We start from the raw sequence: 18,837 nt of genomic DNA on the forward strand, positions 1-18,837 counted from the left end.
AAAAAAAAAAAACAAAATAGGGCAGTTTAAGAGGCAGGTCGCGCCACACCATATCGTCGTATTTCTCCCGCCCTTGTTCGTTGCACCCGTGGGGGGAGACTTGGTTCCCTTTCCGCATAAAAATGAAAAGCATTTTCTTCAACGTGCGCGCGAAAGTCAGTGTGCACGTACGCGGTAATGCCAGGGCGATCGAACAGATCAATCGCGCGAGAATATTTGCGAATATAGGTACAAGGTGGTACTGCACATCAGGGGACACGAAAGGGTTACGTTCTGCCCACTTCAGCTGCATGAGGAGCCCAAACGAAGGGAACCTTATTGTGCATGATCTTGATTTTATGAAATGTATTTTGCTAAATGATGAAAAGAAGTGGGGCAGAGAGTGGACGACAGGAGAGGGTAGAACAGAATCAACCCCCCAGTCCAGAATAATCACCATCATCCTGAACAACACCATGTGCGCCCATGCGGTCAAAATTATTGCCAACTCGGATATATTAATATGCGCCGATGGAGGCGCCAACAGGCTGTACAACTGGTGTCAGTCATTAGCCACGGAGAGAAGCGCAAGTCATAAACAAAGTTCACCGAAAGGGAAGGAAGACAAAAACACAGCGCTGCATGCATCACACCCAAATGAGCGTGAGAAGCATGTGCATGGACAACACACCATCGCTGATTTATTCAACATGCCAATGGAAGATACGAAAAAAACGCTGAAATCCCCCAACGAAATAGTGCCCCACATAATTTGCGGCGACTTTGATAGCATAAACGCACATGTGTACAGCTACTACAAAAATAAGTCAGTCATATTCGAGAAGTGCGCTAACCAGGAAAATACAGACCTTGATAAATGCATCGACGTGATACGAGGACACATCCGCAAAAATGACAAAATATTAATTTTAGGCGCTACAGGAAACAGATTTGACCACACGTGTGCAAACATTTCATCCCTATACAAAAATGCTTCCCTACATAGTCTGTACTTAATTGGGGAGAATAACTTTCTCTTTTTGCTCCAGCCAGGAACTCACATTATACACGTAAGTCCGGACGTGTTTTGCAAAAGCTGCGGCATTTTACCCATTGGCGGCAAGTGTACAATTAAAACGGAAGGGCTGAAGTACAATTTGAATGATGAATACCTCAGCTTTGATACGCTCATCAGTTCGTCAAATGAAGTTGTCCAGCGGGAAGTAAAAATTTTTACCGATTTTCCCGTGGTTTGGAGTTCCCAGTTACGGGAGGGGTGAAGTCATGTGCGGCCTTGCACACACAGCTAGCTAAAATGCACCCATGTTTTTTTTTTTTTTTTTTTTTCCAGTTATTCATAACATTTGGTGAGTATGCGGCAAAATGGCTAGCTGCCGTAAAAACGGCCGCACTCCGCGTCGAGTGCCTGCAAACAGCGGCGCTGGGCGCGTAACAAAAAAATAAATGGGAGACGGGGCCGCCGCGCTATGCAATCGGCACGTCCGTGTACACCTCGTTTTTGTTCTTGGACTTCTTCTTCACTTTCTTCGTTTCGAATGTGTGCTCAAAGTTGGTGTCGTTGTCGTATGGTTGTATTTTTTTCTTCTCCCTCGCGATATGGTCAAGGCTAAAGTTGGTCGTGCCGTAGCTCAAAGGCGCCGCCGCCCTGCGTGAATCTTTCTGTGTGTTGTTGGATTGCCCCCCCTTCTGTGTGCAATCTCCCGGTCTGCTAATAAAAATGTCAATGGTGAAGGGGTAAATGTTAACCTCCTTCTTGTGCGCAATGTCCAGGGATAACAGCGCGTTGGAAACTTCAATGTGGAAGGTGGAGCTATCTGGAATGAACACCTTCTCCTTGGAGTTGTCCTTCTTCGTTTTACAAATATAATACAAATTGTTCAGTGTACCTTTACTGATGTATTTCTTCGGAATGATATCCGTCTCGATTGTGTGTAGTAAAATGCTGTGCCTTCGTATGAGTAGCGAAAGCAATTTGGGGGATTGCGTTTTTTTAAAAGCGTTGTAAATTAAATGTACATAAATGGGAAGGAAGTGAAATATGCATTCCGAAGATAGCAAGCTCGTGATGGCCATGGGCATCCACAACACACCTCTTATGTCGATGCCTTCACTGTGTATGCTATTCTTTAAGTGTACAAACAGTTTGTCCAGTTCCTCTACATAATCCAATTTCCCCGCCGCAATTAACGCGTACGCGCACAAATATTTGTTAATGACATATTTTTTCCTTTTTACATTCCTCTTAATTTGTTTGTCTTCATATACGTTGTTGTCGCTCGCCACACGATGGTCACTTTCATCCAGCAAACCGCCACTTGGCACAACCGTATTGCCATTAAAATGTGAGTTGAAGTTTTTTTTTTTTTTTTTTTTTTCGCTGTCCCATTGTACATATGGTCCCTTGACCTGTACACACGTATCATCCATTTTTCTTTCCCTCTCTTCCAAATAATTGTTTATTTTTTCATAAGCCATTTTTAACAACTCAACATCTCGAATCCTCACTTTGGAAAATGCATAAATTATTTTGATAATATCAATAGAGGAAAATGTTTCAAAGTTTCTCTTCATATGTTCACAAATCGTTTCGTAAAAACTGACGTCCTCCAAAGAAGCGTCGGCATAAGTATTCACAATTATAGTAATTTCATTTGGAGTGTATGTATGAACATAATTCTGTACATACTTTGCCAACATGAACATACAGAATTCGTCCACATGTTTGCACGTCCCGATGGTGAAAATAAAATTTGTTATCATATGATGTGTCATTAGTTCCAAATTCTCGCAGATCAGGTCGGAGTGTGCATACAATATGTTACTGTCTATGTGACTGAACAAATATTTCGTCATGTATACTAGCAACACTTTGTGCAACAAGATGTTCTTGATACTCAGGAGGTTGTTCGTTATGTGTTGGCGGTGGTCCTTCCTCAGGTAAAAGCGAGAGTCATCGCTTTGTGCTATGTTTTGAGCCCACTCCTCGTCTTCCGCTTCTATGTCATCTCCCTCGCCGTTGACCGCGCCGATCGTACTGTGATTTGTCCACCCGGGTGCCGCTCCGTCGAGTGATTCCACTTGAAGGCCAAGTGGGTCCTCCCTGGGATGGCTGCTCTGCATTACACTGCCAATTGTGGACGCACTCCCATCCACCGTCTCTGTCTCCGCGCAGAGGGGATCCCCCCCCGTTGCGTCTGACCTGTTGAGGTCGTTGCTAATTTTGTTAATAACATTAACATAGTGCGACAGGCGGTTCAAGATGCCCGCGTAAACCTCCTTACTTTTCACTTCGTTTATGCACATGAGCAGTAGGTAGTCATACAGCTGGAGAAACGAAATGGACTCCAACTTAGAATGAATCCCCTGACACAAGTTCATGAAAATTTCTTGCAACATTTTTTTATTAACATAATCTTCATTTTTGTATGAAACTTCAGAAGTACCTGCACACTTGACGATGTTGCTTTTGTCATTTGACATGGAAATGTTGTTATGGTGTAAGATGGTCAGAAGGAGGAGCCCATTTCTTATTTCTTGAGCAGACAAAATTTTGTAATTAACTCGTTTCAGTATTTCTATAAAGGCTTTAGTGTTCCTTCTGTGAATAAAATGATAGAAGATATTTGTGTCCATGAAGTAAGAGTCAGCTTCAGATTCTTTTGCTTTCACCAAATTCACATAAGTCAAGGGGAATAACAATGAGTTGTAGTTCACATGCTCCTTGCTTATCACTTTCTCCTTATAATTTAAAATGTCGCATTTTTTTAATCTGTAAATAAATTTGTGCATGTTATTGTTCATGAGGGCATTCATACAACGGTTGTTTCTGCTTGTTCGTATCAGTTCACTTCTGTTAACTTTTGGTTTCTCAATATTGTGGATGTAGTAGACGTTGTTTGGCCCACTTGTTTGATGACTCTCGTTTGCCGTGGTGAGACTGCCACTACTCTTATAACACCCTCCTTTCGAACGTAAGAAATGTACCACAGATGTCGTATCCACCACGTACTTGAAAATTTTGCGGCATTCTATCACCTCAGCAAGTGAACACTTTTTCTTTAACGTCCCACTGGTTAGTATTTCATAGTCGCGCAACAACTCAGTGGCTTCCTTTTTATTATACCGCAAATAAAAATTCTTTAAATCTGCTTCATTTTTTAAATTTTCTATATCGTCGTACTTTCCTCGATCGTCGCTTGGCGCGCACCTGGGGGCGCTGACGAAGGATCTCTTCCTTCCGCCATTTGTGTTGAAATCATGCAGTAGCCCCGTCTTTCTGTGGCTACGCTTCAAGTACCCAATTCGCATCATTTACACACGTTGCGCAGTTGTGCTGGCTATATGGGGGAGGGTTGTGGTTGATCCCTATGCGCTCACAAAAGGGCAATTATACACATTAATTTATGTAACACATATACATATATTTTATCCCTTGTGCTTTGCTAGATGGGCAGGGCTGAAACAGGTGCCCCGTTGCACCGTAGGCAACATGGTAAGAAGCAAACCTCTTGTACCCTTTGCAAATTGGGTAGACACTTGCATCAACGTAGGGCTCGAAACAGCACTGGGCCTCCGCTTCCTATTGCACCCCCTGTTGGACGTTATACCGCAAAATCAGTTTAACGCTTGGAAGGATACTATATACTATACAGCCATTTCAGTTGGCTAGCTGGGGAGAGGAGGGATAACAATATCTACACGGCACACCGTTTTTTTTGTTTTAAGCCCTACCCCAAATTTTCTGGGACCTAGAACCTAAATAAATTCGCTTGGTCACCTCGCCTTGACTTCATTCGGTGGAGTCGTATTATAAAAAGCTTTACACTCTCTCTCTCTCCCAGGACCGCTGTGCAATCACGGCGCTATAAGGAAGTGACGCGGCTTCTTCCACACCACACGCTGGGTGAGCCGCTTGTGTTTGCTGCGAATTGGTGTGACAACTGTGAACGGCAACTTTGGCAGGGGGCGTTTTTTTTTTTTTTTAGTTTTCCTTTTTTACTATCCCGTTTTAACTATGCCCTTTTTATGTTTTTTTTTATCCTCCTGTATTTTAGCCCCCTTTGGGCAGGGCACCCTTGGTCGCCGCTGCCACTTGCCACTGGGTGCACTCCACGCGAAATACAACTGGATGCCGCACCCTCCCCCCACTGCTTTTTCTTTCCCTTTTACCATTTATGCGCGTTGAAGCGAAGCGGCAAAGAAGGGAAAAACAACCTTCTAACCAAGTGCTGACGGGACTTCCCCTGCAACGCGACCAAAAAAGGCCTGCGAATTGTTTACCATCTTTTCTAGTCATTTTCTAGTCATTTTTCATTTGCCTTACTGCCCAGGGGAGAAAACCGCCCCCTAACTCTCCACCTTTCATTTCTAATACTGCGCAGAAGAGCATGTGCTGGTTTACTTAACGTTCTTTTTTTTTTTTTTTTTTTTTTTTTTTTCTTCCCTTTGTGGTCTCCACTTGGTTACTTCCCCATATAAGTGTTATATGAATCGGACGATGGTTGTGGTGGATGGACATTCCGCATGGGAAAACTGCTGCTGAGGCAGTCACCTGCAAGAGGATTTAAATCGTGTGATGCATTTCTGTGGGATACTTTTTTTTTGCAAATGAATGTTATATTGTTTATAAGAAGCAGTGTATGTTCTCGTTAGAGAGTCCCTATCCTTTTGTTGGTCTTCCATTGTAGACTCCCTCCAGGAGAGTCTGCCTCCCCGCTGCTAATCAGTTGACCCCTTTTTCTCCTCTGCACACGGTATGGAGGAAGGAAAGGCAAAGTGTCACATCAAATTGAAAAAGAGCGACCAGAAGAGTAGCACCAGGAAAAGAAAGACATTGAACGTATTTGAAGGGTCACAGTATTATAGCCAGGACGAGGGGAAAGATAAAAATGAGACAGAGGAAAGGACAGCTTCAAAAACACAAAAAATTAGGGCCATAAAAAATGGCGAAATTATAACTGAGCCAAGTAACGCTTTGGAAGAACAAGCGGATGTAGCAACGTCTCAGTTTATTCGTTCCCTACAGGAAAAGCTTGATCGAGTTCAAAACAAAAAGAAAATTGTTTATTTGAATTTTCCCCCCCAAAGGGGACCCGGGTTAAGTGAAAAACAGTCTGATGGGGAAGTTGACCCAGTTAGCACTTCGGAGGCTGCAAAAGGGGCGGATGATGAAGGACTTAACGACTTTTCAGCCGGTTCCGCGGATGGCAGTGAGCCCAATGATGATTCACACGAAACGGATGGCCATGTAGTAGTGGAGGACGGATTCGAAGCGGATGCCGAGCTAGCAGCTGACTTCCACCAGGACCAAAAGGAGCGAGACAAAGAACACAAGTATAACATTTCCGAGGGGAACCTCACGTATAAGAGGAAACTCTTCTTGGAGAAATTTAAGAAGAATGAAAAGGACTCCATTTTTAAAAATGAAATGAACATGTACACTGATTTTGACGACCACCACATCCAAGTGGAAAACTACGGCAAACGCATTTTGAGTAAAATGGGATTCAACGAAGAGGTTTACAATAAGTACATAAATCAGTACTACCAGGAACGGAGCGACAAGAACTACTTTGACAGGATATATGACTCCTTCCAGGCTCGGGAGTTTCGGTTCACGGGTGTGGGCGCGGAGGAAGAGATGAAGGAGAACATGCAGCGGATTAGGGGCCGCAAGGGGAGCAACAGTGGGAGTAGGAGTGGAAGTGGAGACAGCGAGCGGGGGGATAAGTCCCATGACAACGCCCACAGGAGCAACGGTAAATGGGAGCACGGAGAGGAAGCAAGATGCGCAGACCCGATCCCGAGTGACAACACGGATAACCTATTCGAAGGACTAATTGTAAAAATAAATTTAAAGACTCATGAATTTTACAAACGAAAAGGGGTCATCGTGTACACGAAAAGGAAAAGGAGAAGGAAGACAAAGGGGAGGAACCACGAAGGGGAAGATAAATCCCACTGCATCCTTGGTTTACTGCTTTTTAAAAACCACAAATATATACACCTGTACAAAGAAATGGTTAAGAAAAAGATTAAGGAATATTTATTATGGAAGGAGGATAAAGGAGGAACAAAAAAGGAAAGAGATTATTATCACAGTGAAGACGACTCCAGTGTGGACGATCACCAAAATGAGACGAAACAATTCTGGGAAAATTTCCTTAAACAATTAATAAAGAAGGTCAAAATGGATAGGATGGAGGATCATGGGGAGAGAAATAATGAAACGAAAGAACCATTTCATCTGGCCGAAGTGAAGTCTAAATATGTTGAAACGAGCATCAGTGAGGACACGGTCAAATGTAAGGTCGTCGGGAGAAATATTTGCCTCTCCAAGGGAGACATGTCTTTGTATAAACAGACCGTCAAGTTGAAGAAGATCAAGGGTGATTACGCTCACGTCCAAGTCGAGGGGGGACAAGTCATGAAGCTCTCCCTGGATGATGTTTGTCAATACATAAGCCACGTGTGAGTGGGAAGCGGCATCATGCATATAATGCCGTGCAGTGGATATGGTTTACACATTGCCGTGTGATCGGCATGCTGCTTGGCTAAGCTTGCCTCTTCCCGCCTGCACACCATTTTGGCTCCTTTTTGCCCCGTTTTTTTTTTTTTTTTTTTTTGTGTACCCATAATTCGTCTGACCGCTTTCAATGAAAAGGCGGGGATAGGATCCCATTTTTAGTGCCAGCTTTGTCGTTTTTTTTTTTTTTTTTTTTCCTCCTAAAGCGACTGTTGACAACTCATTTGAAGGCAGCCCACTTGTGTGGAAGTTTGTCTAATTTGATTTAAAAGAAAAATTTGCAATTTTGCGAGTTGCACGAGGGATGGATACCACGGACGCTGTGAACTTGGTCGACTGACCACACACGAAAATGCAATCAATGGTAAAATGGACGGACAAGGTGAATACACAAAAATGAATTGACGTTTGTGCAGCTGGTTAAAACAAACATATAGGCACAACGATGAGGCGAACAATAGGGAAAATCGCCTTACACCTTTTTTAAAAAAGGTCGCACGCAGATAACAAAACAAAAATATAAAATAAAATAAATGGACAGGGAGGAGGGCACACTGCCACGAAGAAGGCCTCATATAATGAGTGTACCCTCCCTCCCTTGTCCTCTCGGGAAGCAAGCTGCCTGAGATCACTCAGAGCAAATAGTTTTAATTACGTTAAACGCGCACATGCGTGTATTTGACATAAAAAAGGAAAATTGGAAAAAGGGCGGATGAAAAAGGGGGAAAGGTATATTTGAATCTTCTGGGATCCATTTTGTATCCTTCTCTATTATGCACCCTTTTTTTTTTTTTTTTTTTTTTTGCTAACCCTCTCTTCTTTCCCCCCGACAAAATCGACCCCTCAGCGCGCAACTCCGAGTGGAGATCCCCAAACGGCATGAAACAAAAATACACGCTGCGAATGCGAAATGGGGAAAAAAAAAAAATATAGTGACAGGAGCCCGTCCATCGCGCAAGGAAAGTGGAGCGTGGTATGCACCTGGCAAGCTGCTTCCACAAAGACACACTTTCCCCTTCATGACCGCTTGTTCTTCTTCTCCTTCGCTCCGCGCCGCTGGCCTACCACCCCCAACCTCAAAAGAACGATTTCTTCATCTTAATCAACTTCTTCTCTATTTTCATTCTGTTTAAAATGAGGGGGAGCTTTTGGAAAGTCATTTGCCTGCCCTGCTGTACGTACCACTGCACATCGTCGTAGTTGGACACGCTGATCAATTTGAAGTGCTTGAGGTAGAGACGCTTCGGGTGCAGGGTGATGTCTCCGTTGTAGTTCTGCGGGGGGAGGTGAAGTGGAAACGATAGTGAACAGATTAGTGGTTATAGGGAGGGCGAAGCAGATATAGCATGAGAGCTACCCCCCCCAAAAAAGGGTTGCGCATGCCCCCTCACCTGCATTGCGATTGAGCCCGCGTTAAGGCCCCGGATCGTGGGAGACAAGTCCAGCAAAGCCATCAGCCTCAAAATGTACCGCATGTTTTCTTTAAATAATATTTCCATGGAAGACATTAAAAACCCAGCCCTCCAATGACCAGAGTTGCCCCTCCACTTTACGGGTTTGCCTGCTTCCCCGTGAACGCGAACCCCTGTGAAGGGGAACACATGGGGATTCACTTGCGAAACGATTTTGTACTTGACTGATAAAATTTGATTCAAATTATGGGCCGGGATGTCGCTCTTTAGGGATCCGTCATGGAAATATGTATTCTTGAACTGCACACTGTTTATAATGGTATACTCCTCGTCAACGAGGTTTATATTTTTGTATTCATTAGGGTCGATGCACTCAGTTGCTTTGTTCTTTGTTTCATCTGCTTCTGAATGGTCTCCCTGTTCTTCCGCGCCATTTTGACATTTCCCATCCGGCTTGCTGCCTCCGTCCACCGTTCCGTTTTTGCTCTTAGCTCTGAGCTCCGAGGTGTCCACACGATTGGCAGAGATTGCATCGACCGTCGCGTCATTAGTGCCCGTAGCGCTACTCGTACCAGGAAGAATCATCCCCTTCTTCCCCCCTTTTACATCATCTGAGCACCTTGATGAGCTCAATTTGAGGCGTCCGCTACACGGGGCACTAATGCTCTTACCAAAAATGCTTTTCTTAACATCCGCATCATCCGTCGTTGCGCTAACGGAGTTAACCTTCTCGCTCATCTGGGCGTCCTTGTTCTGCGCTGCGCGGTGTGTATCCTTGGGGAGTCCACTTGTTGTTAGATCGGACTGCGTCGCGCTGTCGAACAGCTCGTTCGGGTCGTTCACATGGCGTGGGTCGGTTGGGCCGTTTCGGTCGCTTGCATCGCTCGTGCCGCTCGAATCGCTCGTTACAGTTGCTTCCCCAACCTCACCCGTTGCACTGGCCAAGCTGAACCCACTGGGCGCGCGTTCCGTCTCCCTCAAATGGGTCCCCGGCTTAAACGCACTGTTGCTATTGAGAATAAACTTGGCATTACTGACCTCCTTCACGGACATGAACCTATACACATTCTCCCTGTTATATTTCTTCTCCAACAATTTAAATGGCTGCAATAGGTAGGGAAAAGAACAGCTAGCCAAAACAGCCGTATAAATCAACACATTAGGGCTATTCATATAATTTAAAACCATATGCCCATCTTCTTCACATGGGAAATTTGTATTTCCTGACTCTGCTCTGGTCACAGTAATATTTAAAACCAAATTGGTTTTAATGAACGCCTCCAAAAAAGTCATATCTCCGTAGAGGTTATGAATGAGCTTAACAAATTTGTCAATGTCGTAAAAATTCCCCTTTCTGTAAATATTAAAAAAAGAGTAAAGCCAATTCTCTGAGGCAAAACAAGAAACGATTTGGTAAATGAACTCGACGTTAAATTCTTCTAACAACTCTTTGTTCGTTCTAGAGCACACCCATGCTGCGATGATACTGCCTGCAGATGTCCCGCATATAATTTGTGGCAGGATATTGTCTTCGAAGTTTGGCACGAAATCCTTTTCTTCATTTGACAAGGGGCTACTCTTGGAGGGGTTGCTTGAGAGGTCATTTGGGCTGGGCCCTTCATCTGCCTTTACTGCATTATTCACGTTATTCAGCTGAGGGGGGGGATCACGCTCATCGCGTCCACCACTTCCTCCACTTCGTCCACTTCCATGGCTTTCACCACTGCCCACTGTTTCCCTTCTCATGGAGCCCAAGTCCAGCTCGCTCACAGCAGAGTTGCTCGTAGTGAAGGAAAACTTACCCGAGCTCCCCTCCGTTGCAGGACTCATAGACGCCCATTCGCCAATCCCCTCCCCTTCCACAGGAGTGTATCCCGAATCAGTGCCAACTCCGTTCTTCCTAAAAAGAAATTTCTTAATTAGGTCTATTTTGCTGGTCTTTCCCTTTTCTGCATTTCTTATAACCTCTACACCCTTCCCGTTGGATGGATTAGCACTTGGGGAAGGATTCTTCCCTCCATTTGTGCTGCGCCCTACCCCTTCCGCACGGGTGCCTCCTTTCTCGTTAGAAGTGCATCCCGCTTTGCACTCCTCCTGACTCGGATGAGAAGGGCTATTACACTGTTTCTCCTTCGAAGACTCACTCTCTCGAGTAGGCTGCTGTCCCCCCCAAGACGAGCACTCCTCAAAGTAGTTTACATTAATGGAAGATTTTAGAAATACCTCCAAGACGCCAAAATGATGGAGACCTAGGATGGCGCCTCCGCTGAGGAATAAAGCAGTATTGCCCCACTGGCGAAAGACATCCTTAAAAATTCTCTTAATTAATAAATACTCATCGGAAAAAATATAACTCAAATTTGTTTCCTTCTGTTGATGTACATAGCGATCTAAAAACTCCAGTGCATCCATCACATGCGTTATAAAATCAGTTACAATAATGTGGGGAGTAGAATACGTCTTACAATAATATTTCTCTTTGAAAATACCTTTAATGGTTGGTGACGTAGCTACTTTTATATCTTCTAATAACCTCAACACATCATTGTTCCTTAAATTTTTTTTTATTCTCTGACTTGTTTTCTTCAATAAATTCACATCATACGTATTTATGTAATCATCATTCTCATTTATATGAACAGTTTTTCCTGTGAGCTCATCCATTCGATATGCATACCTTATATAATCTTTGTAACTACTGCATGACCGCATCAGTCGGTCTATTTTAAAAATACTTTCTTCTGCCTTATGCATTCCTTCTTTATGATACGTATTACTATGGGCTTTATTTTTTCCTGTGGAATCCCCTGCCTCACCTCCCGTTCCACTTCCCACTCCACCACGTGACCTCTTCCTCAAGCATCTACAAAAATCAGTGTACTTTGTTATCAGGAAAAAAGACACATACTCACAAATAAAAATACAAAACCGTATTAATATATATATAAAAGCGTTGAGGCAAAATACAATCATGAGGATGATAAATATAGGTAGCTTCAAAAAATAGTGTGCACTGAATTTTTCATAGTCCAACTTTTTTTTTTTTTTTTTCGCTTTTTCTTTAGCGAGTCTAGACTAAATTCAGGCGTTTTCATTGTGCTTTAGCATGTGTCACAGAGGGGTGCTGCCCATGAAGAACAAATGGAACAAGCAAAGGGAGGGCGATAAGAAAGGGGCGAAGGAGACCCAGAAAAAAGTCTCTACATACTAGTGTGTGCAGCTGTATCTCAGTATATACATGTACGCGCACCCTTCTTCTGCACGTGGGGCGCTGCACGGCGACTGTAGAGCGGAAAAACGAATTCACAAAACTGGGGACTCGCCAGGCGCGCCACGCTTAGGGGAGGCGAAGTCGATGTGCTCAACTAATAATTAAATAAAGAGAAATGAAAAAAAAAAAAAAAAAAAAAAAAATTCGGAGAAACAAAGCGGAGAGAACAACAAAACGGAGAGTAAATCCACGAGGAGAGCAAAAAAAACAAGGGCACATAAACAGGGGGAAAAAGGTCACCTACACAAGTTTCAAATCGTACCCAGGTGACCTGTGTAAATGGGGCGTTTATGCTTACATTCTCTCCTTCCCCCTATTCCTGTATGTGTTATATCTGCTCAAGTGGACACGGCCAGCGCGCGCAAGTGCAAGCGGCCGCTCTTCAAGCTGTGCGTATGCAGGGGCACATGTGCATATATACGTGCGTGCCTGCTGCTTGGATTGGGGTAGCGCCGCGTAATGATAGGCGCACGTGTGCTCCCGAGGCGTGCTCTACACCTATGGTGCCTGCCATGCATACGACACGTACGACGTGTACACATACACCTGCATACCTACACGAAGAACCCACAGGGACTTATCACTAAATAAGCGGTTCATGGGTACACGTCTTCCGAAGGTGCGCCTTAAAAACGGCTAGCTGTTGCAATATAGGCAATACGGAGCCAGTTGGGTGAACAAAAAAAAAATATGGAGAACTGCGAAACGCAAACCAACGCGAAGAAAATAAAAAAGACGAAACGGAAGGAAGTACAAACTTTCTTCCAGGATGGCAACACGATAAGCAAACACAAATAAAAATTCCCGCTCTGCTGCGAGACTTATCATGGAACGAAACAAAAAAATAAATAAAGCTGCAAGATGGTTGGAGCAACATTAGGCTAAAGGAAGCCCACTGGAGTGAAAATCCACTCGCTCAGTGCAAATGATGAATTGGAGGCACAAACATGCATATCGTTAAGAGGCAAACTCAGAGACAATCACCGTCACAGCCGCGATGAAATCGCAACAGCAGGTAGTCCTCAACAGACAACTTAAAAAAAAAAAAAAAAAAGGGTGTCCATTTGCGTACTCGCATTTAGAATCCTGCAAATGGCCCACGTTTATGTGTTTATTTTTTCACCGGGGACAGTAATACGATGATGTTCGTCCCACTAAAGCAAAGCAATCAACTTAGCGCAAAATGAAGGAGCATATGTAGACCTGTGCGTTTCCCCCAAGTGAGGCAACAAAATGGGGCAAAGGGCGAACCACTGGACTGTTTCCACAGGGGGTGGGCAGTCCGCAGATGAGTGTGTACATTTGTATGTACATGGGGGCAAAAGCATATTTATATTGGCTACTACAATGGGAGGGAAAAGAATATCATTTACTACTTTAACGTAACGGTTACTCCCTTTTCAGTTGTTTTCACCGTCAAGTGGAGGGAAATTCATTGGCATATGCGACCCTCAGCCTGTTCATGTGTGAACAGTTGCGTCCTTTACGCTTTTCGCATGCCCGTGTATTGGAAAAAAATAAAAAATAAAATAAAAAAACACGTGCGTGAATGTGTACAGATAAATACATGAACATCTTTGAACATGCAATTACATGTACACACTGACACATGTGTACTCCGGTGCAACCCAGCGCGATCTTACAGAAACGATTGACATTAGAAGAGGCGAATATACAAAACTAATTCGTAAGACGCAAAAAAGAAAAAAGAAAAAATTTGACAGCTTAAATGTTCACCTGGGTATTCCCCAAGCAGCAATCACGCATAATCGATCAATTTGCAAATATGGAAAAAAGGGAAATAATAGGCGATGATATGTGCTTTGTGTTTTTTTTTCCACCCCTGTATGTGCTTCCTTCCACGAGGGATAATAACTTTTCCCATTTCTATGTGTTACGCGAGAGTAAAAAGATGAGAAGGGAATTTTTCTTTCCCCCTTTCATTCCATTACGTTTGTTAAATTTTGTCCCATTTGGCTACCCCTTTAAAAGGTTAGTATTTTTTTTTTTTTTTTTTTTTTTATTAACATGTTCAGGCAATTATTGTACATTTTTTTCCCCTGTTGCGAAAGGGTATTTTAGTTTTTTTGGGGGGGACGAGGAACAATACGAGATGTACCAAAATCACATCCTTCGAGTGAGCGTTGATTTACACGTGTGTTCGATGGTGACGTAAAGCTCATGGGGGTATAAAGTCCAACGTGGACACCAGGGTTAACAAAATGGTAGCAGGTAAAAGTTACCTTGCCGGATCAGGCAATTTGTGTCTATCCCTCCTCACATTCACACACGTGTGTAAGTTTGGTAATTTTGTGCCAATATTTGGGAAGATATGAAGCGGTACAAAGGTTGTGATAGTGTTATGGTCATCGCCCCCAATCTATCACGTTTAAATGTGTATCCCCTAATGTGGCACATGACGTGCCTGGCTGCGCAAAAGGGGTGCATGTCCAAGTCCAAGCAATTGTGATGTTACTCCGAGTGCGTCAAAAGGTAACTCACATATGTGCACATACATATATATGCATATGTATGCACCTTATGTCCCTCGTCACATGGGCGCAATTTTAACAAATCGCCACCTGTGAGCTAACCCTATTTACTTCCTCCGCTTCGACATCCAGAGGATCTCTCAATAATGATTAAAAATGGTATCCCAACGCGTTGTCACCATTGCGACGTTGTGGACAGGCATATAAAAAGCAGGTAGACAAAAGCTACCAGTGAACTGATATCCTAGTGATATCTCGAACCGGATTTATTACGCAGAGTGGACACCTGGAAAAATTAGCCACGTACGTGTGTACATGGGCGGGTAAATATATAAACGGATAAGAACTGCTGTCAGCAGCTTCAGTGTGGTTTCCTTTAAAGAACTGATGTAGGCGCAATTTCCTGCGTGCCCTATTGCTCTTCTAACCGTTCGTGTACCTGTGGTGTCAACGGGCTCACGTAAATAGCAACCCACGTAACAGCTTCATTAGCGTTGGAACTAATACTCACATGGTTATATGTGCCTTGGCACGCATCTGCAAGTCTGCAGTGCATCATGCCTGTGCCCACTTGGAAGTTGCTGGACACAACTGTCTGGACGCCACCCCCTAAGGTGTATATGCAGAAGGAAGGGGCATAACTGGTGGGGGGGTATACCCCTTTTAAATATTTGCAAAGGTAAAACAATTTTGTCCACCATAACGGGCTACCATTCAGCTGACGCAAAATACAAAAGTTCAATTCACGTCATTGGGGAGGGGTACCAGAAAGAGAAATTATGACGAGAGAAGGAAAAAAAAAAAAAAAAAGTGGCTGCTTATCCTTATATATAAACTTACAGTGACGTTTTTGTCAACTCCGTGATGGACAGTTACAAATATGCCACTATCCCCGCGGGGGGCAAAACCTGTAAAATTTGCCCGAGCGCAGGCATTTTTGTAGCGGCGCGTTGTAACACGATGTTACCCAACGCGAGTTGAAGAAGTCGTGCGAAGTTGCGAAAGGGTTGGAAGGGGAACAAAACACGAACAAGAAAAATATTTGTACATGTAAAAATGCTCATATATGTATATATATTTTGTTTCTTCCCCTCCCGCGCAGCTCCAAATAGTGAATCAATCGACTGACAGGCGTAAACTTCTGTGTCCCCCCTATCGGAGTGACCCGTGAAGAGGCAAAAAAAACGCCACAAGCATTTTTATTTTTTCCCAATAAAATAATTGTGCGCAATGAATACTATAATATTAAAATATAAGTACCCGCCATTTTTTTTTTTCTTTTTTTTTTTTTTTTTTTTTTTTTTTTTTTTTTTTTTTTTTCCCTCTTCGGATTTTTCATGTTCTTCCCCTTCTTTTTGAATGACGCAGAAAATGAAAATTGAATTGGCCTAACTATTTGCTGCTTTTTCTTTATTCTTTGATTGTAATTTTTATGTTTTTTTGAGTTTTCTCTCCTTCGCTGGGAAAGTATATACATATATATATGCTCATATTTATGCATATTGTATATATGGTCGTATGTACTTTTTTCGTACATCAATTCGTGCGTACGCGCGTCGGCCATTTGGAAGGCATGTGAACGTGGTAACTTGCGCAAGCTTTTTCACGCTACTAGAAAGCGGCCATTTTGCATGCCATCTATGAGTACAGTTTCGTAGTTTACCCTCTTCTGCTTCCCCATTCCTGCCATTCGCTCTTCCGCGTGACCGATTTTGTGGGTCCCATTGTTGACTGCGCACTTACGAGGTGAAGAGGACTCTCCCCCGCTCGTCAGCTGCACGTTAGTCTGTCGGGTGCTACCCATCTCTACATACGCAGCGGGAATACCAGGTGCACAGCGAGCAAAGCGCATGTCGATCGTGCAGGCTGAGCAAGAGTTTATGCAGGCACACTGAATTATCATAACAATCGCGGAGCAACACGTGTTGTGGGCACACCTGAGTTTAGTGCAAAGTGCCACGCGAAGATAAACACGTAAGGACTACTCCCATCAGGGTTGAAGCGAACAGAAACGAAACCTACCACATCGCCCGGGCGAGACAACCCCTAGTAGACCACACAAAATGGACCCAATGAACCTAGACCAAATGAACCACAACAAGGGCGGTAATGACGGGGCAAATTTTAATGTCCCCGTGGACGACATAAATAGCATCGACAAGGAGTTCAGCGATTTGCAAAAGTTGAAGGTGAGCCGCGCCCACCGGAGTTTTTAGCCCGGGCCCCTTCCGCATTTCACAGCACCCTTTTATATATACCTTCATTTCCTACCTCTGCGTGTGTGTGTTTATCCTTTTTCACATATCATGTGGAATGCTCTTCTCCGTGTGCACCACCATGTGGATCATCCACACCAAACGGATGCATCTCTGTTACATGTGTAGGGCCGTTCTATTGGGCCCCTTTGCCCCTCGTGGTTGTCCCCGCATCACTCATTCGAACACCTTTTCTTTTCGCCCCACCCCCATGCAGATGATGAATGAAGGCGCAGAGATGCAAATGAACCAGTCGGGTGCTCTGGACTCGCATGAGATGGAGCAGGAGGAGATAAACAACCGGTCCATTTTTGTGGGCAACGTAAGAATTAAAATGGCCACGTGGTAGCGGCAAGCAGGTTGCATATAGCAGCTCTGTGAATGGAGATAGTGTACACAAACCCACGACTGTTACACTCCATCCTGCTCTTTCTACCTCAACCACGTCTTCACATCCTTCCATTTTACCCCTATATTGGCCTGTTGCCCTACCTGCAGGTGGACTATTCTACCCAACCGGAAGAACTACAGTCCCTCTTTTCGGAGTGCGGCCTGATAAACCGGGTGACCATATTGGTGAACAAGAACACGGGACACTCGAAGGGGTATGGCGAGCAACTGATTGTTTTGTGTATACATGTGGGCAGGGCCGTACGCGCGTTTGTTCAGGGGCCTTCCGCGTATACGTTTATTTACTTCATTATTCTATTTTATTATTATATTTTTTTTTTTTTTTTCCAGATATGCCTACATCGAATTCGCGGACGCATCCTCCGTGCGAACGGCACTCTCTCTATCCGAGTCCTTTTTCAAAAAAAGACAAATTAAGGTACGTTCAGGAGGGCGAGAGAAGCTAATCCGTCTTTGTCCCCCTTCCACAATATGTGTGCACGTCGTATAGGTAGCCCCCCCACCCAAGGGCATTTGCACAGACGGGCAGAACACACGTCCCTTTTTTTTTATATTTTTCCCCATCACAACAGGTTTGCAGCAAAAGGCGAAACATCCCCGGATTCAACCGACCGAGGATGAGCCCCTTTAGGGGTCGATCTATGAAGACGAGCTTTGGCCCCAGGGGAAGGTATGCGCATTCGAAATGGTGCTAAGTGTGTTGTCCCTTCGTCGGGATGCACCTCGGTCACACAAAGCGTTTAATATGTGTACACGTGTGTAATCATACATGCATACATATGTTTGTCTCCCTTTTTTACAGAATTAGACAACCGAGCTTCAGACCCTTCTACCGCGGAAGAGGATCATACAAGAAAATCGTCACCAACCCCTACGAGCGAGCTTGACCCATGATTCCTTACTTTGTATCGTTTTCAATTTTTTTTTTTTTTTAAAGGAAAACGCACACGCTGCATGTGTGGATGTTGCGTGTGTGCATGCATGCGTGCTTGCTTGCGCACCGCTCGCGTCTCCCCCTTTTTTTTTTTTAAGTACCCCCACCGCTCGCTCACTCGATGGGAAAGCCAGAATGTAAAGCAAAGAAAAAGTATTTGTAAGAAAGAGAAGAGAGATGCGAATGCTTAACACCTATGAATGGATGTGTGTAGGAATGAAGACGCGCAAGAGCGAAAAGCGCGAGCCATGAGAAAAGTGTGAACGACTGGCATAAGGCTGTGCCGACGCCTACCCCACACCCGCCGACGGTTACTTAAACAACCCCCCACGTATGCACCCAAAGTGAACCTAAATGTTGTTCCCTTTGCACCCTAATTTGAGTTTCATCGTTTGCGTATAGTTTAATCCTTTTTATTGTTGCAGTGCCTATTCCTGCTCTTGCTGCTTTTTTTTTTTTTTTTTTTTTTTTTCCCTTTGCATGTTTTTATTTTATCTAGCTAAAAAAAGAAAGAGAATTAATTATCCCCATTTAAAA

The 18,837-nt window shown here is 43.9% G+C and overlaps 5 protein-coding genes across 5 annotated transcripts; 3 read left to right on the plus strand and 2 right to left on the minus strand.

The window, feature by feature from the left end:
* Positions 1-122: 122 nt before the first annotated feature.
* On the plus strand, positions 123-1,259 carry AK88_02906 (thiamine pyrophosphokinase; the record flags this gene model as incomplete). Its single annotated transcript, XM_012480529.1, has 1 exon — positions 123-1,259. One exon carries the CDS (start codon positions 123-125, stop codon positions 1,257-1,259), a length of 1,137 nt encoding a protein of 378 aa, XP_012335952.1.
* Positions 1,260-1,464: 205 nt separating this feature from the next.
* On the minus strand, positions 1,465-4,308 carry AK88_02907 (uncharacterized protein; the record flags this gene model as incomplete). The annotated part of the gene is made up of 1 exon (XM_012480530.1): positions 1,465-4,308. One exon carries the CDS (start codon positions 4,306-4,308, stop codon positions 1,465-1,467), a length of 2,844 nt encoding a protein of 947 aa, XP_012335953.1.
* Positions 4,309-5,755: 1,447 nt separating this feature from the next.
* Positions 5,756-7,474, plus strand: AK88_02908 (uncharacterized protein; the record flags this gene model as incomplete). The annotated part of the gene is made up of 1 exon (XM_012480531.1): positions 5,756-7,474. The coding sequence occupies one exon, from the start codon at positions 5,756-5,758 to the stop codon at positions 7,472-7,474; it is 1,719 nt and encodes a 572-aa protein (XP_012335954.1).
* A 1,127-nt stretch (positions 7,475-8,601) lies between these two features.
* Positions 8,602-11,910, minus strand: AK88_02909 (uncharacterized protein; the record flags this gene model as incomplete). The annotated part of the gene is made up of 2 exons (XM_012480532.1): positions 8,602-8,799; positions 8,917-11,910. The coding sequence occupies 2 exons, from the start codon at positions 11,908-11,910 to the stop codon at positions 8,602-8,604; spliced, it is 3,192 nt and encodes a 1,063-aa protein (XP_012335955.1).
* A 4,853-nt stretch (positions 11,911-16,763) lies between these two features.
* AK88_02910 (uncharacterized protein) lies at positions 16,764-18,253 on the plus strand (the record flags this gene model as incomplete). The annotated part of the gene is made up of 6 exons (XM_012480533.1): positions 16,764-16,889; positions 17,173-17,277; positions 17,454-17,560; positions 17,697-17,784; positions 17,939-18,036; positions 18,169-18,253. 6 exons carry the CDS (start codon positions 16,764-16,766, stop codon positions 18,251-18,253), a joined length of 609 nt encoding a protein of 202 aa, XP_012335956.1.
* Positions 18,254-18,837: the final 584 nt, after the last annotated feature.

Source organism: Plasmodium fragile (assembly GCF_000956335.1).
Source record: "Plasmodium fragile strain nilgiri unplaced genomic scaffold supercont1.30, whole genome shotgun sequence".
In the NCBI taxonomy this organism is placed as follows: Eukaryota; Apicomplexa; class Aconoidasida; order Haemosporida; family Plasmodiidae; genus Plasmodium; species Plasmodium fragile.